Source organism: Macaca mulatta, chromosome 2 (assembly GCF_049350105.2).
Source record: "Macaca mulatta isolate MMU2019108-1 chromosome 2, T2T-MMU8v2.0, whole genome shotgun sequence".
NCBI classification, from domain to species: domain Eukaryota; kingdom Metazoa; phylum Chordata; class Mammalia; order Primates; family Cercopithecidae; genus Macaca; species Macaca mulatta.
Window position 1 is genome coordinate 7,355,145 of NC_133407.1, and position 24,570 is coordinate 7,379,714.

A 24,570-nucleotide genomic window follows, 5' to 3' on the forward strand; every position below is an offset into this window, starting at 1 on the left:
ACCAGCATTTAGAAAATTTTACTAAAATTCTATTCTTAATGATTATCTCCAAAGTCAGAAGAGAAAGCAACAAATTACTTTCCTTAATTTTTCTATGTAATACATATCTATGCTGAATGAATTCTACTTATAAGACATACCCATAAAAAATTAGAAAAAATATCCAAGTTTTTATAAATTTCATGCTGGTATAAATGATAAGTGATACACATGGTTTAAAAGGTATTATCTCTGCCTTTTAAAAGCTTATACTCTGAAAAAGAATACAAAATAATTATGCCAGAGATAAGATTCCTAAACCAACAGAGAATAATAATGTATTCATCAATTCACTCATTCATTTATTCACACATGCAAATATTTACTGAATAGTTGCTGACTACATAAAAGACCTTCATCCAAATGAGGGTAAAGCAAGATAACTAAGACACAAAACTCCTAGCTCAAAGAAACCCAGCCAGGGTCTCATTAAAAAGCAACAACCAAAACAAAAACTGTTACGGAATTTTGAAAAACAGGGAAAGTGAGTTTGCCCTGTAGCCAGATATACGTACATCTCATGGACACTGCCATCTGTTTAGATGCCTAGTGTGCATGTAATAAGCTTTAAATTTCTTAGACTACTGGGTTAACTGACTGTACCAGACATAATCTTATGTCTTTCCCCCTTGAAGTTCTGGATGTATGCCATTAACTTAATTTACCATATTTTGCCACTGGAGTGTCCTGAACCTAAAATAAATGAGTGCTTTTTAGGTATGTCTCCTTTTACAGACATTTCTAAAAATGTATTAAATTGTACCTTTCGCTAAAGAAAAAGGATTTGCTCCCAGAATAGCTAGCTACCTGTACTTCAAGAAGTAAGTCACTCCTAGGTAAACTGATTTCACATGTTAAGCAGACACATGCACACCAATACACACAGTGTTCACCAACTTTGAGCCAGCAGAACTTTCCACCTAAAGAATAGAACATAAAAAACGAGATTGAGAGAACTGCTGTAAGGAAAGAAAAATAAAGATTAACACTTGGAGAAAATAGGAGAGGCTGAAAGCATGCACTGCATGGCTAAAAGTGGTAAAGCTCTAATGCTTAAGAAATTGGAAAGAAGTTGATGAAATGCCAAAATGTCTAGAAAGGCTTCGATCAACACCTTGGTTAGAGAGGGCTAAATGGCAAAATTATGGCAAGTGGACAATTCATTTACCCATACAGGAACTTGGAGAGCAAAAGTAAAGTAGGGAGTCTTGATTACTTGTTCAGAAAAGAAAAATTCAAAGCAGCAACCAAAAGTGACCCCCCCAAAAAATATAAGTTTGTCAAGTGATTAAAAGTGTTCATTTTTAGAAAAATATATTTTCAACTCTGAACTCTAAACTAAGAAACTTTCAGAATATTATTGAAACATGACTGTTCCTTTCCCTAACATTCGCAAATTGCATTTTGCATTTCAGTTATAGATCTACTGAAGTTTAAAATGGCTGGAAATTATTTCACATCTAGAACCTCAAATGTTTCAGAAGAAATAGAGTATTATTCCTGAATATTGGCAACAGTGTTTTCCATTACAAAAAGTATATAGACGTTCCAAACATACTTTTAACTAGAAAAAAAAGGATGTGCTGACACTTAGTTGACTTGATTCTTTTCACCTACATATGAACTCAACCATTTCCCTTCGTCTCCCAGTTTAAGAGATTTAACAAGGTATAAATACTACCATAGATGTGCGTGTGTATTTTCAAAAAGTCTGTCCAAATGATGAGTATTTTTGACTTCCTTAAAAACTAAGTAAGCAAGCATTAGATTTCAACCTAGGAAAGATTTTTAAATATCTCCTTACCCTAATGTCAGCTGCTACCCACGACCTCTATTGAAATGTTCACAACAAAAGGTCACAGGGTGCTCCATCCCCTCCTAAACAGCAATGGAAAGGGGCACACATTCACTACACTATTTTATTCGTCATCTCTATTGAAATATACCCCACGATACCAACTTGAATATAAATTGTAATTGTATATAAATCTACCAAAAGTTTAAATTAAGGAGTAAACAGATACAGGAATTTTTTTGAATGGGCTTCAAATATCTACATCAGAATATTAAACTAATTACTACTACTAACACTTCTCAAATACAGTTGGAGTTTCAGTATTACCACAGTCTCAATGTTTGCGCATGTTTTACCCTATCAGGGGCACCAGCTTCATTCTCTTTAATTAGGATAAAGACACTGTTAGGGAGTAACTGGGCCATAATTAAGAGTCATATTAAGGAAGGATACACTTTATTTGACTTGAACACTTCTCAGATCAAAAACTTCACCACCATTAATAGGACATTCCTAGGATAATACATCATTTCCTTTGATGATCTTGGAACCAGAAAAGTCAGATATTTACAAAGACAGTGATCTCATCAATTCCTGACCATCTTCAAAAGTAAGAAATATTTAATTCTAACTTAATGAAAGAGCCACACTAAATTTCCTTACCAATTTACCAGATTACATAAAAGAGATCGCCAAACACCGTATTACGCAAAATGAAAGCTAATTTAAATGTATTAGACTCTAGAGTGTGGAAATGGGAAAATCTTGCATTTTTAGATGGAAGGTATTTGTGGAACTCCTTGAGAAACAATACGTTAAAATAAATCATTCGTGTCTTGGTAAGAAATCAGAAGACCTAAGAGTAATACAAATGTATATAAACAGTTTTATGTTTTTTCCAGGTCACTCAAATTAATAGGGGATTGGATAAAATCATAGCACTATATGATTAATACTATTCATACCAGGTTTTGTTTGAACTCCAATTTTCATTCTACTCATCATGCACTACACACTGCACAAGGATCACTCTTTCTCTAGAGACAAACCCAACACAAACGCACACAAAAAAACCCCTTATATCCAAAAGCAAAGGATAACCAGACAATCTCTAAGATAAGAACTCTCAAAGTATTGATCTGCCTTTCCTATCACTCAGGCTCCTCAGTCTTGACAGCAGAGTGAAAACTGTTTTCCACAGGTGAAAGCCCTAACTCTTCATCAAAGCCACACCTGGGACAGAAAGGTAGAAAAGTGTTAACGCTAAAATCTCACGCCTAAGCTTTAACATCCTTCTGGAACAACAAGACCGAACTAGGCCCATTAGAAATTCTACATCAAATCAGTGACCACTAGTCACTAGTCTCCTAGTGCTTGAAACTCTGGGAAAGCCATCAAGCAGTCCCTAATTTTCTTGAGATTTCTGGGCTGGCCTGAGCACACACAAGACCAACTGAGTCAAATTAAGCTGGCAATAAAACAAGCAGTTCCAAGAAAGCAAATATTATTTTCAATTCCACATCTCCACGTCACCTCAGGCTACAGTATTCAGTCGAAACAAATGACATTCCCAACAAAAGCCGACTTTGCAAGCCCTTGGAACGTAGGGGTCTGCAGTAGCACTCTGGAACGTCTATGCTTCCTAGGATCAAAGAATAAACAAAGATAACTCAAGGCACAAGGCGATCCAGCACGTGAGATCTCAGTAAAAAAAAAAAAAAAAAAAAAAAAAAAAAAAAAAAAGCTAGGTCCTGAGGCAGCTGGTGGAAAAACAGAGAAGGGAAGTCAAAAGGCTACTTGCTGTCAGCTGAAACCAGGTCAGTACCGATCAAATCTCAATTTTCCCGGACATTGGTATAAAAAGCAATGGCAAAATCATCAGTCCCCTGCTCCCCCGTGTTTTTTGTTTTGTTTGTAAGAAAATGCTTATAGTGGCTTCCCGACCACGCAGAACACAGCCAAGACTAAACTTTTAAACCTTGAGGAAGGTGGGAAAGTCAGTGAGCCAGCCAGACGCTGGCCTAGGAAAAGTAGGGAGAGAAGGAGGGAAAGAGTCATGTTTCAAAACAAAGGCTCCACACGGAACCGAACGTCAACCCCTCCCCACTTCCCAGCCTTCAAGCCAGCCAGGCTGGGCCTCGATTTTTAAGAAGCGTGGTAAGTCAGATTTACCCAGGTCTTCAGCGTTCACCGAGGCTTTGCCATGCACGAGAACACGGGCACAGCCACTTGCTGGGGGTGGTGCTAGTCCCCCTCAACCACCCCCTGGAGGAAAAAACAGGCTCGGAACGTCGGTGACTTGCCCAAGGTCCCACACTAGAACCCGAATTCAATTCCCTTCACGTCCAGGCAAGGCCAACGCAGGACGGGCGCCGGGCGAGGGCCGCGGGAGCCGCAACGGCAACGCCCCTGACCTGAGAGAACCTCGGGCTGCGAGAGGGGAGGGTCCCGCGCGCCCTCCCTCCGCGGCCCTTACCTTCCTTGACTCCAGGTAGCTTGGACTGGTCGATGCTGACTTCAGCCATATTGGGCCGGGGTCCCGGTTGCCCCTTTAACGCGGCTTCCAGGCCACCGCCGGCGCCGAGCGGGGCCCCGGAGCGCAGCAGCAGCGCCGGACGCGGCGCAAAGTCCGGCCGGCAGGGCTCGCAGGCCGGAGAAGGGAGCGGGTCGGGCGGGCAGGGGCTGGTGACCAAAGCAGCGGGAGACGGTCCCCGACGCACCAGGCTGGCGGCCCAGCTGCCCCGCCGCCACCACGCTGCCCCGCCGCGACCACCTGCTCCGCGTCCCCGGCCCCAATCGGTGCCAAATACCCGGAGCCCGGAAATGGGCCGGGGCCGTCCAGTACGGAGGGAGAGAGGAGACAGAAAGGCGGGCGGGCGGGCCGGGTGGGGGAGGGGGAGCTGCAGGTCTGTAACCGCAATTGCAAGTGGCTGGCGAGCGAAGATCAGCGCCCGCTGCCGCCTCTCTGTTGTCTCCTTTGTGCTCAGTGACGCGCCTGAGGCTGGGGCCCCGCTGTGCTCCCGCCCCCGGGCCCTGCCCCCCTCCCACGGGAGGGTCGCGTCTTTAGGTGGGGGCTTTGTATCCTAAAGACCTCAACAAAAAGGCCACACGGGTCACCCAAAACACAATCGTTCCCGGGAGCGGGGGAGTCAGCGTTCTGTGGTCTGGATCTGGGACTGAGATTAACACAGGATGTTTACTGCATGCCTGCCTCTGTCTCACACTCTCTTGGCGCCCGAAATTAGAAGAGAGATGATAGATGGCCATAAAAACCCCGAATACAACGTACAGAATAAAGAGCAGCTGATAAAATTCCGGGCCAGTGTGGAGTAGAGTGTGTACACAATCAGCTGGGAGAACTGAGTCATTCATTCATCAAAATCGCATGAATGTGTCTACCAAGTGTGATGTTAGGTACTGCGGGTGGTAACGAGGCGTCAGACTTATCTCTGTTACAGCGCTGCACACACTGGACTGTAATTGTGACATTTCTCTCTCTCCGAAATAGACAGCCTCTCCTGTTTCATCTCCTGGCAACAGAATGCACCCTCCTTGTGGGAAACTGCCTCTTTCCCCCCTCCTCAGAGGTGAGCTTCTCTCCCAAACGTGTGCCATGTCTGAACCTCGACACTACCACATCACTCTTCGCCCTTCCTCCATCGACATGGGTCCATCAAAGGGTGGCTGGATGACCAAGACAGGTCAAACAGAATACTTTCCTGGGCACATAAAGAGATATGTATTCTATTTCTTGTGGAAAAGTCTGCCTCTAGGAGATGATGAAGCCAAACTGAAGACAGAAGCAAAGAGAAGAGAAAGGGAGATGAGGAGGGCAGGTTCTGATGTTACCACAGCAGCAACGCAGAATATCCCCAGAGCAGCTGGCATTTCCGCAGCTCCTGGATTCTGGGATCGACAGCCAGCAAACTCTCAACTTATCCTCAGTTTTGCTTAAGCTAGTAATGGTTGATTTTCTGTCACTCACAGCTCAGAGTCCCAATATGAGAGGCCACATAGGGGAGGTTTTATTTGAACTTGACATTGAAAAGTAGGTGGATTTTAAGCTAGCAAAAATTTAGAAGACTTTCAAGGCCAGAGAGTAGCAAAGTATAGCCCACAGACCAAATCTACCCCACTGAATTTGAATGACTCTTTTTTTTTTTTTTTAATTGAATGACTCTTTTTTATATGTTCAAATAATTACATTTTAAATCACTACATAAATAGAACATAATATTTTCAACCTTGCCTCTTAAACCTCAAAGTCTAAAATATGCTTTACAGAAAACGTTTACCCACCCCAGTGCTGGGCAGAGATAACACTCAGCAAGTTAAATGTGGGAATAAGAAGGAAGTGGTAATAGAAAGGTAGATTTATAGGGATTTTTTAATTGTCCTGCAATCTAGTGATTTTTTTTAAACTTCCTGTGGTCTAGAGAATATTTATAATAGCAGTATTTGCTGTTTCCCTCCCCAAATCTGTTGTTTCTACCTCTCTACCAAGCCGTGCCCTTGGAAGCCTATAGATAAATCACTAGGCCCCCTTGACCTGTGGCTTCCTGTTGTGATTGACTAATGGGAAGCACTGGCAGAAAATCAAAAGAAGGAAGGAGAGAAATATCAGGGTATGCTTCATTCCTTTAACCCAAAATTTTGGCCACAGTCCTGTCCCTCTATGACTACAAGGCCTGTCTAGAGGCCTCTTTTCCATGGCTTCAGCTCTCATGGGTCAATAATAATACAATTTCTTTCCAGTGCCCCTTCAGGCCTAGAGTGTAATGGCTTCCCCTAGTTCCTTTTGGCTCACTGCAACTTCTGCCTCCCAGGTTCAAGTGATTCTCGTGCCTCAGCCTCCCAAGTAGCTGGGAATACAGGTGTGCACCACAACGCCTGGCTAATTTTTTGTGTTTTTAGTAGAGACAGGGTTTTGGCATGTTGGCCAGGCTGGTCTGGAGCTCCTGGCCTCAAGTGATCTGCCCACCTCGGCCTCCCAAAATGCTGGGATTACAGGCATACGCCACGGCACCCGGCCTCCCCTAGTTCTCTTAACCCAGCTAATACCTCTGTAAATAGTCTCTTCATTACATTCTTTTCAGTAAAATCACTTTCAGTGCACCTCCTGTTTCCTACCTAAACTGTGACTGTTACAGTAAGATATGCCAAAAGTAAGATACGCTTAAAAATATGATACGCTTACAATAAGATATGCATTAAAATATCCACATTACTGGTCTAGATTTTAAAAAAATGGAAACATATATAATAGCCACAACTATTGTTTAGAGAATCAGCTGCTTTCACCAGAAAAAGTAGTGAAAACCAGGAGTCCTTTTCAGGTAGTAGAGCAGATGACCTGGAAATCCACCGCATGGTTGGGCTTTCCTCCTCCTACTCCACACCTGTTCCGTATAGGCCCCCAGGCTGAGCGAACAATTAGAGCTCAGCATTACAGAGTAGGCAACTTCTAGCAAAGCACTGACAGTCACACGGGGAAGAGCTAGTATCTTTTGAGTATTTATAGGGAATGAACATATGGTGAATTTCTGTAACAAGTTTACATCTTTCGGTGTCCTGAAATGTCCATTTTGCAATAAAAAAGAAAGCATAAGGATTCTCAGGAAGGATACAGACCCCTAATTTGGGTCAGATCCCAAACAAGTGATTCAGCATCAAAGCACAACTTGAATGCCATAGTGAGAAATAAGGATTTTATTTATAAGGCAATGTGGAGGCATCAATTGGTTTTTTTTCTAGGTGGATAGTTACATGATACACTTTCTACTTTTATAAATTGAATTTGGTAACAATAGAATACTTGGATTGGAGTAGGGAAACATTGGTCATAAGAAATGAAAACTCCAGTTTGAAAACTATCAAATTCCACAAAGGCAACCCCTAGTTAGAGCTACTAGAAGGTAAGCTCTGTGAGGACAGGGATTTATCTGTTTCATTCCCTAATATCCGTGTATCTAGAATAGTGCTTGGCACATAATAGGCACTCAATAAATATTTGTTGCATAAATAAATATAGTTATCCAATTTCATTATCAGTAAGAATCACAAATTAAAAGTAAGTTAAGAAACAATATAGGCAAAAGAATAAATTACACTGGACCTTGGCAAAACAGGAAAGGGGACCCACAGAACTATACTTCTGGAAGGAATTGTCCATGTCCTTGGCCCCCACTGCTTCCTAGCTCATCAGCATAATACATCTAAGAGAGCAGTTCCAAAAATGAGGATGTAATTAGAACTGTTATTCACTTTCACCAAGAAGACTGTATTAATTTTCTAAGGTTGCCATAACAAAATACCACAGACTGAATGGTTTAACTAACAGAAATTATTAAGTATGTTTTCCCAGTTCTGGAGGCTAGAAGTCTAAGATCAAGGTGTCAGAACATTTGGTTTCTTCTGAAATCACTATTTTTAGTTTGCAGATTGGATTAGGGCCAACCCAAATGTCTTCCTTAAAGACCCTGTCTGCAGTGTGGTCCCTCTGAAGTACTGGAGGCTAGGGTTTCAACATGTGAATCTTAGGGAGACATAATTCAGCTCATAATAGAGACTATTAGGACAATAATCCAACCATCCTGTTTAGGCCTCTTTACTCCAGGCCTTGAGGCATTTTTGTCTGGACTCTCATATAACATTTCCCCAGTTGCTCAAGTCCCCTCACTCTGCCCTATGGAATTCATAATCAGTTACTCACAAAATTCCTCATATCTCCTTTGTAACTATTCCCTTTCCCTTCTTTTCCTACTGGAACTCAGGTGTCACCTGGGGACATTGCTCTTCCAGGAGTCCTCTAAATTGGAGGCTGTGCCTTCTTATGTACCCCAGACCCCACTGGACCTGGAGGTGCCATGGTTGTTTTTATCTTATTGCCTTTTTTAGAACATATGTCTTTCCTATTATTAAATATTTTCAACTTCTTTAAAGCTCATATCATCAAATTCTATCACCTACTACATATCCTTATGGCAATTATCTGTACACTTCTGGGTAACTTCTTATTCCTTACAGATGAGACCTTTTTTTCTCACTGTCTGTCATCACAGAACACTTGATAATTTCAGTGTATACATAAACATACAGAGTCATTCCTTCTGGTAACCTGATCTCTCTTTCCTTGACTTCCTTATTTTTAGCTTTTTTTTTTTTTCTGAGACGGAGTCTCACTGTGTCACTCAGGTTGGAGTGCAGTGGTGCAGTCTCAGCTCACTGCAACCTCCACTTCCCAGGTTCAAGCAATTCTCATGCCTCAGCCTGCCAAGTAGCTGGGATTACAAGAGTGCATCACCACACCCAGCTAATTTTTTGCATATTTAGTAGAGAGGAGACTTCACCATGTTGGCCAGGCTGGTCTTGAACTCCTGACCTCAAGTGATACACCTGCCTCAGCCTCCCAAAGTGCTGGGACTACAGGCACTAGCCACCACGCCCGGCCTTGACTTCCTTATTCTGATGAGCTTATACCCCATTGTATTAGCCTGTTCTCACGCTACTAATAAAGACATTATCCAAGACCAGGTAATTTATAAAGGAAAGAGGTTTAATGGATGCCACATGGCTGGGGAGACCTCACAATCATGGCAGAAGGCGAATAAGTAGCAAAGTAACATCTTACATGGCTACAGGCAAGAGAGCTTGTATAGGGGAAACTCTACTTTATAAAACCATCAGATCTCATGACACTTATTTACTATCAGGAGAACAGCATGGGAAAGACCCGCCCCCATAATTCAATTATCTCCCACCAGGTCCCTCCCACCACATGTGGGAATTATGGGAGCTACAATTTAAGATGAGATTTGGGTGGGAACACAGCCAAGCCATGTCACCCTATCCCATCTGTCTTACTCTATTTTTGGTTGCTTAGAACAGAATATCTGAAACTGGTAATTTGTAAAGAAAATGAATGAATTTATTACACTTATGAATGCCTCCAATTGAAGGAGTCCCATCTGGTGAGAGCCTTCTTGCTGGTGGAGAATCTCTACAGAGACCCAAGGTGACACAGAGCATCACATGGTGAAGAGGCTAAATGATCTAGTTGAGGTCTCTCTTCTTCTTCTTATAAAGCCTCCAGTCCCACTCCAATGATAACCCATTAATGATTCAGCAATGGATTCATGCATTCATAAGGGCAGAGCTCTCATGACCCAATCACCTCTTGAAGTCTCCACCTCTTCATACTGCCACGTTGGTGACTAAATTTCAACATGAGTTTTGGAAGGCACAACATTCAAGCCATTGCACCGTCTCCACCAACTCCTCTCAGGGTAATTCATTAGAATTTGTCGTTACTAAAAACTCATCCTTTGTCAATTTCAAATGTCTTCCAAGTACCACTTCTATCTCTCCAACTCACTCCTAGGGGTACCCCAGTTCAACAATTTTTCAATTACACAAGAACCTATAATCTGTTTGCCCTACCACCCTGGTACTGCCTCTCACTTGACCCTATACCCATTTTCTTCTTAATTGGCTTAAATTTGACAGTTCATTTTGATAATCACTCCCTACTCAATACCCTCAATTCCCTTGTCACTGTCTTCCTGTTTTCTACTTGCATAGCAATATGCAAAACATGGCTAATCTACTATAAACTCTACATATTGCCCTGATCAATTAATTTCCTATTCCAAAACACACTGATAGCACACCTTCTTCCCTTATACCTACAAGGTCCCTAGCCTCTTTTTACTCTTAGTGTCTTAGATTTGTGAGAAAATAAAAGCACTGAGGTCAGGTGCGGTAGCTCAGGCCTCTAATCCCAGCACTTTGGGAGGCTCAGGTGGGTGAATCACCTGAGGTCAGAAGTTTGAAACCAACCTGACCAACATAGTGAAACCTCATCTGTACTAAAAATACCAAAATTAGCCGGGCATGGTGGTACATACCTGTAGCCCTAGTTATTCGGGAGTCTGAGAATCGCTTGAACCCAGGAGGTAGAAGTAGCAGTGAGCCTAGCTCTCCAGCCTGGGCAACAGAGCGAAACTCTGCACTCCACTGCACTCTAGCCTGGGCGACAGCGAGAGTCTGTCTCAAAAATAAATAAATAAAAAAAAATAAAAATAAAATAAAATAAGAGCACTAAACAGAGAACCTCAACATCATACCCTTTCCAAATCTATCAACCCATCTACTTCTCCTAAGACTGACATCTTCATTTGGACACTGGATATTTGAGTGATATTCAAAACATTTAACAATCAGAATGGCAGAAGCACGAACATAGCACCAAAGCAGTTTGTGGGGCTTTCTTTGGTTCCAGTTATTACCCTATAGTTTCTGGATGGTGGGCAGGTTCAGGAAGTTCCAAGGGAAAGGAGGTTGGAGACGGGAGCACTCAAAGGGCTCAGAAGAGCAATTATTTACAAACTGTCCTGAAAGTATGTTAGTATCTTAACAGTCATTATTGCTTTGGTTGTGCATGTCTGTTGAACAACAGCCCTGATGAGACCCCATTTCTTCATTTTCTCAAAGATATTACTCCCCACATTTTCTTTCTCTACTGCATCATTATTTTTTCCTCTAAAACTTGCTGTAATTCCTCCACCTTAACAAACATTTGCCATAGCTCCAGTCCCCTTCAGCTATTATCATATTTTTCTGCTCCTATTTACAGCAAATCTCTTTGGAATATTTGTCTATTCTTATGGTCTGTACTTCCTACTCTCTCCTTCTGTCTTGAATCTATACTAATCATACATTTATCTACACCACTCCAAAAACAAACTGTTCTTATTAACATTAGCAGTGACTTCCATGTTGCTGACACAGAGATCAATCTCATTCTCCTTTTATTGACTAATTGTCACCATTTAACCAAGATGACTCTACTTTCATGTCTGAAACATTGTTTTGCTTTTGGTTTGTTATTTTTATTTCATTTTGTGTTTTTCTTATCTCCCAAGACAACTCTAAATCACTGACCACATTGTGGAAAAGTGACCTAAGTCAATGAATTCTCTACACTTGAGTTTCTTTTAGATGGTGTTATCTGCCAATTACTGGAAATAGTTATGGGCTATCAACTCTACCTAAAATGTTTCTACCAGGTTACAAAAAAAGTATGTCTGAAATCAAATTTATACATTATATATGAATGTTCATATATTATACATACATAATGAATGTATGTACATATACACATAGCCATATATATATATATATATATATATATATATATATATATTTGCGAGGGAATTTTGCTCTTGTCACCCAGGCTGGAGTGCAATGGCATGATCTTGGCTCACTGCAACCTCCGCCTCCTGGGTTCAAGCAATTCTCCTGCCTCAGCCTCCCAAACAGCAGGGATTACAGGCAGCTGTCACCATGCTAGGCTAATTTTTGTATTTTTAGTAGAGGAGGGGTTTCACCATGTTGGCCAGGCTGGTCTTGAACACCTGACCTCAAGTGATCCGCCCACCTCGGTCTCCCAAAGTGCTGGGATTACAGGCGTAGCCTGACCCTAGTCACATATATTTTTATATAACATATATACACATATTTATATGTATGCATACACATTTATTAGCAGATAGATACAAAGAAATCATAAAGACAGTTTTGAAAAATGTTGAAGTCCCAATTTCCTATCATTTATGGATTCTGACTACACAGTCTATAAAAGATTTGTGAAAACACAGACATTATTTTGGAATCATGCCTTGGGAATCATTGCAAAAAGTAAAGGCTGAAAAGCTCCTTTGGCGCTTATACCTTGTCCAAATAAAAGTGTAGAATTTCTTTGAAATATTTCAGGCAATTCATAGAGCTCCACATATTTTGAGTACCCACAATTTTACTAGTGAAAACCTATTTCTTGCATTCATTAAATGATGCTTTAGAGTTCCTATTATAAATCTAAGATTTTAAAAATAGCTAAAGGTCTTATTATAACTTCCTTTAGAGTATAGCCTTCTGATAACAATCTGGGTTACATTACCTGCAGTTTGAATTCCTAGCTAGGCAACTGACTGCCACTGTACTGTACGCGAAAACTAACCACCCCCCACCCGCCTACACACACACACTTATATCATTTCTTATCATAGTCTTGAGTGTTTCCGCCCCCATTTTCCAAACATTTAAATGTTACAGTGTTTCGGATTCAGACAGTACTCCAGTTCTCAAACTTCTTCTACTTCCTAACTATTCTTACCCTGGAGGATTTTTTGAGGAATAATGTTGCATGAAGCTTGTTTTAAAAGTCTTAATCCCATTAACCAGGGAGAAGCCCTTATGAACTAATCACCTCTTATAGGCCCCGCCTCTTAATACTATCAATTGATAATACCTGAATTTTGGAGAGACACATTCAAACCATAGCACCAATTGACTACTTTTTCATACTAATTTGAATATTTAATTAGCACTTATTCATGAATAACCAAAACTGATCTCGTGATTTCTTCAATACCTATTGCTCCTTTGTATACTTCATCTCTGTATTCACACAGTCGTCACATCGAAAACTTTAGAGTCATCTATTCTTTACTTTCTTTCACACCCTACATTTATCCTTCAGCAGATTCAGTCAACTCAAGCTTTAAAATAAAACAAAAATTCCACATCTCATTTCCTGACTGCTATCACCATGGTCTAAACCCTCATCATCTCTTACCTGGATTGTGGTCGTAGCCTCCTTCGCAATGTGTTGTTTCTGCTCTTGTTTCCCTGGAGTTTACTGACACAGGAGCCAGAGTGACTTATATCTTAAAGCATGCCACAGCATATCATGGATTTGTACATGAACCTTGGGTGGTATCTCATCTTCTCAGAATACATTCTAAAGTGGTTAGCATCATCTGCTAAAGTCACCTCCTGTGCTTCCTCTCATTCCCTTCTCACCGCCCTGCCCTCGTATTGACCAACTTGATGTTCTTTGAATAAGCCATGCATAGTCTTGCTTCAAGGCCTTTTCACTTAACTGGTCCTTCTTCCTAGAAAGGCCCCCTATGCCACTAACTGCGTGATTTACTCCTCCAATTTTATTCAAGTGTCTGCTCAAATGTCACTTTCTCCTAGTGACTTTCCCTGATCTTATCTAAAATAGCAACCCAATCTGTCATTCCATATCTTGCCCACTCTTTTTTTCTCTCCAGGTCAGTTATTCCTGCCAATATTGTATGTCTGTCCAATCTACCACAAAGACTGAAACTTTGTCTATGTGATTTAATACTGTAATTGTCAGTACGTAGAATAGTGTTGGCACGTAATAGCTGCTCATGAAATATGTGTTGAGTAAATTGCTGGATAAAGCATTTGGTAAAGAATAATTGAAGTGTATCTGGACTACGCTGATTAAATAATACTTTTCCAAAAAGTAAGGTTTTTAAAAAAAATAGTGGCTTTTTTTTTTTTTTTTTTTTCTGAGACCAAGTCTCGCACCGTCGCCAGGGCTGGAGTGCAGTGGCATGATCTCGACTCACTGCTGCAACCTCTGCCTCCCAGGTTCAAGCGATTCTCCTGCCTCAGCCTTCCGAGTGGCTAGGATTACAGGTGCCCACCACCACACCTGGCTAATTTTGTGTGTGTGTGTGTATTTTTAGTAGAGACGGGGTTTCACTATGTTGGCCAGGCTGGTCTTGAACTCCTGACCTCGTGATCCACCCGCCTCAGCCTCCCAAATTGCTGGGATTGCAAGTATGTGTCACTGTGCTCAGTCGAAAATAGTTTTTAAGAAAGGACTTTTAAAAAAAGAATGTATACCTTAATAGACAGAAGGTGTAATTTAAAATATTTAGAGAAGCAACTAAGTTAAAAAGAGATATCTCCTGCTGTGCCCTCAGGGCACATTTGCTATACCTACATGTTGTGAAGTCTAATTTTTCTTTATGAGCCATTTATTTATTAGAGATAAATGTCCAGTTTGAAAAAGAAGTAAAATAAGAAATAGATTATCAATAGCTATTGTCATGTGAGAGATTTTCTATGGCTATCATAAGGGTGTAGGCGAGAGACAATGATAAAGTGGGTCAATGTGGAGTCAGGGCAAAGGCATCTCTGCCAAGAGGCTTGGCAGGGACTAGAGTAGGATGAGAGCAGTTTTCATATCTAGGGATAGTAAACATATTGGCACAGGTACTGATTCGTATAAGGAGCATAATGCAAGGAGGGCTATGAGCTAACACTGAGGAAAATTCAGCAAAGTGTGAGCTATGGCATAAGTTTCCTAACCTGTTAGCTACAAACATCTTGTATGATAGAGTTATTATGGTAATTTCTACAAATGTATATGTGCATCAAAAATTATCTACAGACTATATAAAAGTTTTTCATAAAGCATATTTTGAATTTTTCAATGAATACAACTGCAGCTGTGATTAATACATATACAATTTACAAATATTATTAAGATCATGTGATTTGCAATTATGTATTTTTCAACCAACAGTTACAAAAAAAAAAACTATGTATGGAGGAAATCTTAATTAAAAGATCTTCAGCCAGGCACAGCAGCCAGGCACACCTGTAATCCCAGCACTTTGGGAGGCCAAAGTGGGCGGATTGCTTGAACTCAAGAGTTCCAGACCAGCCTGGGCAACATTGTGAAACCCCATCTCTACCAAAAATAAAAAAAATTAGCCAGACATGGTGGTGTGCACCTGTGCTTCCAGCTACTCGGGAGGCTGAGGTGGGAGGATCACTTGAGCCTGGAGAGGTGGAGGGTGCAGTGAGCTGAGATTGTGTCACTATACTCCAGCCTGGCTGACAGAGTGAGATCACATCTCAAAAATAAAAGATAAAAATAAATAAAAGTAGATCTTCAAGCTGGAAAAGATTGGAACCCAATTTAAAGGATGAACAATTCAGTCAATTTTTCTGCAGTAGGCCTATAGTTTAGGAAATTCCTTTTCTACAGGCTACTTTTCTTGTGATCTCAGATTTGCGATATTTCCTCAAGATTTTGTTTTGCCCTATGTGGAAAATGCTTAAAGTATGAAGAGCGTTCAGTGCTAGAGAGAAGTCTGGTAAAACTATACAAATATAAATGGGAAATGTAGACATTGATTACAGTAGCTACCTCTGAGAATGGAGGAAAGGAAAACAGAATGTAGGAAAATGCATGTCACAGATTCTTGCTTTAAAAATGACCACAACATTGATTCTCATCACACATGCCCTCCTGCCGTACGACATTATAACCCTCCATCAAAATGTGGAATCGATTTCCCCTCCTGTTGAACCTGGGCTGGGCCTGTAACTGATTAACCAATAAAATGCAGAAGTGACATTCTGAGACTTATAAGCCTTGACATAAGAAGGCCGGGCAACTTCTGTTTGTTCTCATGCTCTTAAGGAAGTCAGTTGTCTGGCCGGGTGTGGTGGCTCATGCCTGTAATTCCAGTACTTTGGGAGGCTGAGCTGGGCAGATCGCCTGAGGTCAGGAGTTTGAGACCAGTCTGGCCAACATGCTGAAATGCTGTCTCTGCTAAAAATATAAAAAATTAGTTGGGCATAGTGGTGTATGCCTGTAGTCCGAGCTTTTCGGGAGGCTGAGGAAGGAGAATCAATCACATGAACCCGGGAGGCAGAGGTTGCAGTGAGCCAAGATGGTGCCACTGCACTCCAGCCTGGGCCACAGAGGGAGACTCCATCTCAAAAAAAAAAAAAAAAAAAAAAGACTATCCTAATATGCTGTAAGAAACTGGCTATATGGGAAGGCTATGCGGAAGAAAACAAACACCCCAGCCAACATACTCAATGGAGCTCCCAATTGACAGCTGACATCTAGCTGATTGCCAACCACTTTGGAAACTGATCTTCAAAACCTACTTGAGCTATGGCAAGAGAAGCCACGTGGGACAGAGGTAAGGTGAGCTCTCTGACCTTACCCAATTTGCAGAAATTTGAATAAATAAACACATGCTAATGTATAAAGCTAATAAGCTGTAGCGTGCTCTATTATGCAGCAACAGATAACCAAAAGAATATGTTTCAATTATATACGTAAAGACAAATATGGAAGCATGTTTACCTTGAATCTGAGTGTGGTACATTGGTGACTATTTAATTTTTCATTGGAAATATTACCTAACTAATAAAATTTAAAAACATACTTAGACTTGAACTTTTGCCCAAGAAGGAATAAATAATTCTAAACAATTTCTTCTCCAAAAATGATGAAAAAGCTAGAGAGAACATATGAGACAAATGTTCTGAAGCACTAGGCAATAGCTGGCATGACTCTGGCAGTGGAAAAAATACAAACTGTTTTTCCTCCACTCTCACACCACAATAACAATCATCTAAACAGAAGACTTCCATCACCAAACGTGTGAAGGGATTTCCTTATACACCACACAAGCAATTAGTTCTGTAGCAGACACCAGCTGGGGGAACTCCAATCCAATTCTGACACTATCCACTTGGAGGTGGTATCAGATCCAGCAGCTCAGGGCTCAGTACCCAAGACTGCCCTCCACTTCCTACGCCAACCACAAGTCCCAGGTTGTTCTACCTGTGCTTCTGACCAACCAGCTATAAATCAGGGGTCACACAACCCCCTTTCTTGGGTTTGATTAATTTTCTAGAATAGGCCAGGCACGGTGGCTCATGCCTGTAATCCCAGCACTCTGCTGAGGTGAGCAGATCACCTGAGGTCAGGAGTTCGAGACCAGCCTGGTCAACATGGTGAAACCCCGTCTCTACTAAAAATACAAAAATTGGCCGGGCATGGTGGCAGGCACCTATAATCCCAGCTACTCAGGAGGCTGAGGCAGGAGCATCACTTGAACCCACGGGGCAGAGGTTGCAGTGAGCCAAGATTGCGCCATTGCACACCAGCCTGGACGAAAGAGTGAAACTCAATCTAAAAGAAACAACATTTCTAGGGTAGCATGCAGAACTCAGGGAGACACTCACACTTACTAGTCTATTATAAAGGATATTACAAAAGGATATAGATAAAGGGATGCATAGGGCAATGCAAGTGAGCAGGGGAACAAAATTTCCACACCCTCCCTGGGAGCCCCGTCCTCCAGAAACCTCCATGTGTCCAGCTATCCAGAAGCTCTCTGAAGCCACTCCTTTGGGTTTTGATGGAAACTTCATTATGTAGACATAATTGAATAAATCATTGGCCACTGGTGATGAGCTTAACCTTCAGTCCCTTCCCCATCTCTGGAGGTTGTGGGGTGGCCCTGAAAATATCAACCCTGTAACCATGACATGTTTTTTTCTGATTACCAGTCCCACCCTTGAACTTGCACTCACACTCCTAAAGCGACACAGGGGCTGCTTGCCATTACTCAATCATTAGCATACAAAACAATCTAAAGATTTTAGTTGTATGCCAGGAAACAAGGTCAAAGACCAAATATATGTTTCACAATATCACAATGACCCACGAGAGAAGAGTAACACATGCGATTTAGCCTCCCACACTCTTGCCAACTTTGTACTTGGGGCCTATTTCCCAACGTTTACGAAGCAAGTAGAGTCCAAGAAGGGTCTCTCTGGGAAGGCAAAGAACAGAATGCAGGACTGCTGACCCAATTGGACCTTTTGGAGTAGGCTACCAAAGAGGACAGAGCTGCACACAGGGGCTCCCAAGTCCTTGGTCAAAGCCTGTACTGCATATATGTAACATGAAACTCCATGAGGCTTAACAGAAAGTAGAATCTACAGAGTAGGGAATGAATTGTCACTGGAAACAGGGGTCTTGAACCAGACCCCAGAGAGAGTTTTTGAAACTGGTGCAGGAGGGAATTCAAGAAGAGTCACAAAGTGCAGTGGAAAAAGCAAGTTTATTAAAAGCTACTCCATTACAGAGAAGGGTGTCCTCAGAAAGCGAGTGGAGGCACCTGGTGTGGTGGCTCATGCCTGTAATCCCAGCATTTTGGGAGGTCGAGGTGGGTGGATCACCTAAAGTCAGGAGTCTGAGACCAGCCTGGCCCAACATGGTGAAGCCCTGTCTCTACTAAAAATACAAAAATTAGCTGGGCATGGTGGTGGGTGTCAGTAATCGCAGCTACTCAGGAGGCTGGGGCAGGAGAATCACTTGAACCTGGGAGGCGGAGGTTGCAGTGAGCCGAGATCACGCCACTGCACTCCAGCCTGGGCGACAGAAAAAAAAAAAAAAAAAAAAGCAAGTGGAGGAATGTACTGTCTTAGTTTTACGTTTCTCATATATAGGGGTCTTATCTATGTAAAAACTAAGCTAAGCTGTGTCTATGTGCAGGTGACCAAACAGTATGACAAATTTATTACTCTATTGACTTAAAGAGACCTGGCTTTGACAGTCTGGTGTGTGAGCACATCAAAGCATAACTGTTATTATCTCACAAACATATATTGTTATGGATATTGGGACACCTGGACTTTGTTATTGTAGGAATGTTTCCTTGCAGGTATCATTAGGCTGTTTCCTTTACTATAACATCCCATGAATGTGGGTCCTGACCAGCAAGGAATGTGCTTTGCTAGTCTCAAAATGGAGTTGAACTTTAAAGGGAAGGAACCAGAGTTCACACATTACTGTAAGTTAAAGTTACAACCATTTTAAAAAACTGTTTAGGCTGGGCACTGTGGCTCACATCTGTAATCCCAGCACTTTGGGAGGCTGAGGCAGGTGGATCACTTGTAGTCAGGAGACCAGCCTGACCAATATGGTGAAACCTCATCTCTACTAAAAATACAAAAACTAGCCAGGCATGGTGGCAGGCGCCTGTAATCCCAGCTACTTGGGAGGTTGAGGCAGGAGAATTGCTTGAACCAGGGAGGCCGAGATCATGCCACTACACTCTAGCCTGGGTGACAGAGTGATACTCCATCTCAAAAAACAAAACAAAATAAAACAAAACTGTTTGACAGTTATTAATGTTAAATATACACTTACCCTATGACCTTGAACTTCCCATAAAAATGTAGGCTGCAAAGAAAATATCACCTATATTCATTTTCGTGCCTCATTATCCTTTTCTCTTTACTCCTGCTGCTCTCACAACTCCCAATAAAGCGTTAGCACTTTGTAGGTTTTGCCACCTATTCTCTTTTCTTATAGCCCCAGGCAAATATAATTGATATATGGAGAGGAGGGGGCCTCAAAAGCCAATCCTCAAGATGACATTTTGGGGTTAGATCAGCCACATTCTGGAAGTCACAAGGACTCACTTCATTTCTGTTGTCAAGTGAAGTGGCAAAATTACTGGCCTGTAATGAATCATAATTATTAAAAACTTCACCTGTGGTTAAGTAGAATGAGGTGTGGGTAGAAGGAAGGGCATTAGAAAGTCAAGTGGCTGTTGCAATTGATTTGTACAGGGGCGTTTATAATTACAAAGTTACAAGAACTGCAAAAAAGAAGTGAGTAACCTGATGGGTCCCTGAGGCCAGAAATAAAGATTTTTGGGGAGTTTGAACTTCTAAATTCCTTGAGCTCTCACAGCCAGCAGAATCAGTCCTGTCCACTTGCCAGAAGAAAGCAGCTCAACATAAAGACCATGTAATAACCTCACTCAAAGCAGATGACTTGCAATATGACTTTTGGTGTCCTCAGGATCCTTGACTCTCATTCCTCATTGCCTCCAGGGCTGATACTCTGAATCAAGTTTTTATAACAACCTGAGTAGGGAAGCACAGCCCAAGAATTTGCTGTGATGATTTCTTGAAGCCTGGCATTGGTGATGGCTTAGAGTAAATGAAGTGGAGATGCCATTTTTTTTTTTTTTGATACAGAATCTTGCTCTGTTACCCACATTGGAGTGCAGTGGCGCAACCTCGGCTAGCTGCAACCTCCGCCTCCCAAGTTCAAGTGATTCTGTTGCCTAAGCCTCCCAAGTAGCTGGGATTACAGGTGCATGCCACCGCACCTGGCTAATTTTTTTTTTTTTGTATTTTTTAGTAGAGATGGGTTTCATCATGGTGGACAGGCTGGTCTCAAACTCCTGACCTCAGGTGATCCACCTGCCTTGGCCTTCCAAAGTGCTGGGATTACAGGTGTGAGCCACCGTGCCTGGCCAAATGTCAAAATTTTCATGCCACATTACTGCGGAATGTCAGAGGACTCAGGGAAGTGGAAATGTTTGAAAGGATTTGTTAGGCCACAGCTGACAAATATCACCTAACGCCCAAGGATACTATCTCACTAAGGTACTAATGAATGCACAGGTGAGGAAGGCGCTGAAATCATTGAGAAGCTCAGTGGTAGCTGCCTTCATCAGTGGAAGATGCTGCTATAGAACTAGGCTATCTAATAAGTATGAAGAAAGTGGGCCTCTGGAATGGTACAGGCCATTGGAATAGTACCACGGGAAGTACAAATGCAAAGTTAATGCGCAGAAATACAGGAGTGGCAATCAGAGAACCTTGGCTATCAGAGAACTATGGTGATGCCCAATAGATCATGGATTTCCTCGGGATGACAGATAGGTGGAGACAGAGAGAAAGAGAGATATCAATCTGCTCTGAATGCCACTTCGGAAAATCACAGCCCTTTCAGTTTTCATATCTAAGTCTGTTCACAGACCTAGGTCCTATGGATTGAAAGGGGAACTAGATACATGCAAGTACATCAAATAAATTTCCTCCAAATTTTCCCACAGAAACCTGTAACTCTTTGACAAGGCAACTTGTCCTAGGTGATTTTAAAAGACTGTTAGGTGTGACGACTGGACTGAGTGCTATCAGGGAACCTGAAATGTCATCTTAGACACCTGGTGAGGAAGGGCATTTACAGAGGACAGGTGTTAAATGGAGTTTTGATCCCAGTCTGTTGCTCAGTGGGTTCACTGTGTCTATAGACTACCTTATAGTTATTTCCATAGCCGAGATATGTATAATCAGGATGGACATACTTAGACACTAGCAGAACCTTTATGTTGCTTCTTTGACCTTTGTAATAAAAGCCAACTTAAAGTGCCAACTGCAGCTTCTGAAACTTACGTCTCGACCCTAAAGATAACAAATAATAAATAATATATTTCAAAGGAATTGAAGAGATGTGACCCCCTGTCAAATATTTAAGAGATGCAGGGAAGTTAGCAGCACTTTTCTGATCAATTCATCTGTTCGATCTCTGTAAAAGAGAGTTGGATCATAGTAGATAGCAGGAAGCTACTATAACTTTAACCAAATTATCACTCTGATCATTGCTACTACATCAGATGCCAAGAACTATGAAGGATCTGAGATTTTATTCCACTTGCAAGCAAGTTAGTTAGCTTGCCACGGTTTCACGGATGAAACATGAGATTCTTGGGTTAGAGACAAATTACAATTCATTACTCACAGAAATAGCAATGGCCAGAGAATCAACAATGGCACCATTTTCCCAAACGTCAGTTCAAACGGCCTGAAGTTGGTATAAGGGTCAAATGATTTTTGCACACTAAATAGGATTTGTTATAGGATAGGGATCTCAAACTTAGGGATCATTAATCTTTTATAATGGGCATTAAGTGTGCTTGACCTTTGCCTTATGGGATGTATCTTTCTTATTCTGGCCTCTAAAGAAACCTACTATTTGTTTTGAAAGGGGATGTTATCTCTATCTTTGTATTAGGTCATTCTCACATCGCTCACAGTGGCTTACACCTGTAATCCCAGCACTTTGGGAGGCCGAGGCGGGGGGATCACATGAGGTCAGGAGTTCAAGACCAGTCTGGTCAACATGGTGAAACACCATCTCTACCAAAATACAAAAAAAATTAGCCAGGTATGGTGATGTGCACCTGTAGTCCCAGCTACTGGGGTGGCGGAGGCAGGAAAATCGCTTGAACCTGGGAGGCAGAGGTTGCAGTGAGTGGAAATCATGCCACTGTACTCCAGCCCGGGTGACAGAGTGAGACCTTGCCACACACAGAAAGAAAGAAAGAAAGAAGGAAAGGAAGGAAGGAAGGAAGGGAAGGAAGGAAGGAAGGAAGGAAGGAAGGAAGGAAGGAAGGAAGGAAGGAAAAAAGGAAGAAGGAAGGAAGGAAAGAAGGAAGAAAGGAAGGAAAGAAAGGAAGGAAGGAAGGAAAAAAGAAAGAAGGAAGGAAGGAAGGAAAGAAGGAAGAAAGGAAGGAAGGAAAAAAGAAAGAAGGAAGGAAGGAAAGAAGGAAGAAAGGAAGGAAGGAAAAAAGAAAGAAGGAAGGAAGGAAGGAAAGAAGGAAGAAAGGAAGGAAGGAAAGAAAGACAGGAAGGAAGGAAGGAAGGAGAAAAGAAAAATATTTGAGACTGGATGATTTTATGAAGAAAAGAGGTTTCATTGGCTCACGGTTCTGCGGGTTGAACAGGAAGCATGGTGGCATCAGCTTCCGGAGAGTCCTCAGGGAATTTACAATCATGGCGGAAGACAAAGGGAAGCGAGGCATTTCATACAGCTGGAGCAGGAGGAAGAGAGAGCGAGGGGAGGTGCTACGTGCTTTTATATTACCAGATCTCACAATAACTGACTCACGCACTATTACCAAAACAGCATAGAGGGGATGTTGCTAATCCATTCATGAGAACTCTGCCCCCATGATCCAATAACCTCCCACCAGACCCCACCTCCAACACTGGGGATTACAATTAGACATGAGATTTGGTAGGAAGATAGATCCAAACCATATCAGTCTTCCAAGACTGTTTGTAATACAAACATAAACTTGAAAATATTAAATTGAAAACACAGTCTAAAACAAAGAGGCAGGGCGCAGTGGCTCACGCCTGTAATCCCAGCACTTTGGGAGGCCAACGTGGGCAGATCGCAAGGTCAGGAGATCCACACCATCCTGGCTAACACGGTGAAACCCCATCTCTACTAAAAAAAAAAAAAAAATACAAAAAATTAGCCAGGCATGGTGGCGGGAGCCTGTAGTCCCAGCTACTCAGGAGGCTGAGGCAGGAGAATGGCGTGAACACCGGGGAGGCAGAACTTGCAGTGAGCTGAGATGGCGCCACTGCACTCCAGCCTGGGCCAGAGCCAGACTCCGTTAAAAACAAAAAACAAAACAAAACAAAACAAGGAAGCCAGTTCCTGCGCTCACAAGAGATGCAGAAACATTGGATACCCATTCAGAATTGACTTTCATCAGCAAATGTATTATTGTTACTGAAGCACATTAACCCACCTACTGGCATTTGGTATGCTATTATTAAAATAGTGATCCCTTTAGGATAGAGGGTCAAATATAGTTTGCTTTTACACGACTATGTTAATGGTCCTAGCCTCTTTTGTAATATAGTCCTCAATTATCTTGACCATGTTGATCGTTTTTACATTCTGTTGAATATCATACTGGTTCACTCTACAGATAAGATCATTCTGATTTGTCTCATAACTAAGAAGTAGCAAGTATCCTCAATATCCTAGTAAGACACACATAGAGTAGAAAGTGGAAATAAACCCCATAAAGATTCAGGGATAATGGCCTTGGGCATATTTAGTCATTCCATCTAAAGCAGTGGGTCTCAGCCAAGGATGATTTTGTCCTAAAGAGAAATTTGGAAACGTCTGGAGACGTTTTTGGCTGTCAGAAATCACAGAAGGGGCATGGCATCAAATGGATAGAGGCCAGGGGAACAACAAAACATCAGACAATGCACAAGACAGCCCCCTGGCAATAAAGAATTATCCAACCCCAAATCTCAATAATTACAAGATTGAGAAACTTTGCCTTAAAATAATAAATATGATGCTTCATCTTAAAACCCCTAAAGAACAAAAAAAGATGTAGTGCATGTGAACCCCTTTGAATTGTTAAGGTAATACAGCAACTGGTAATACTACTTTGCCTAACTGAGTGACTTAAAGACTG

At 41.8% G+C, this 24,570-nt stretch overlaps 1 protein-coding gene across 3 annotated transcripts in view; it reads right to left on the reverse strand.

Moving 5' to 3' along the window:
• The window catches only part of CCDC50 (coiled-coil domain containing 50), a 99,522-nt gene that overhangs the window by 64,875 nt on the left and 10,077 nt on the right, over positions 1-24,570 (reverse strand). For 2 of the 3 annotated variants that reach the window (XM_015132509.3, XM_015132507.3), the window contains exon 1: positions 4,311-4,613. The exons of the other annotated variant lie outside the window; for it this stretch is intronic. In XM_015132509.3, the coding sequence (XP_014987995.1) occupies positions 4,311-4,359 (49 nt within the window). In that variant the 5' untranslated portion in view covers positions 4,360-4,613. Of the gene's footprint in view, positions 1-4,310; positions 4,614-24,570 lie in introns of those variants that run through there. 3 annotated transcript variants of the gene reach the window in all.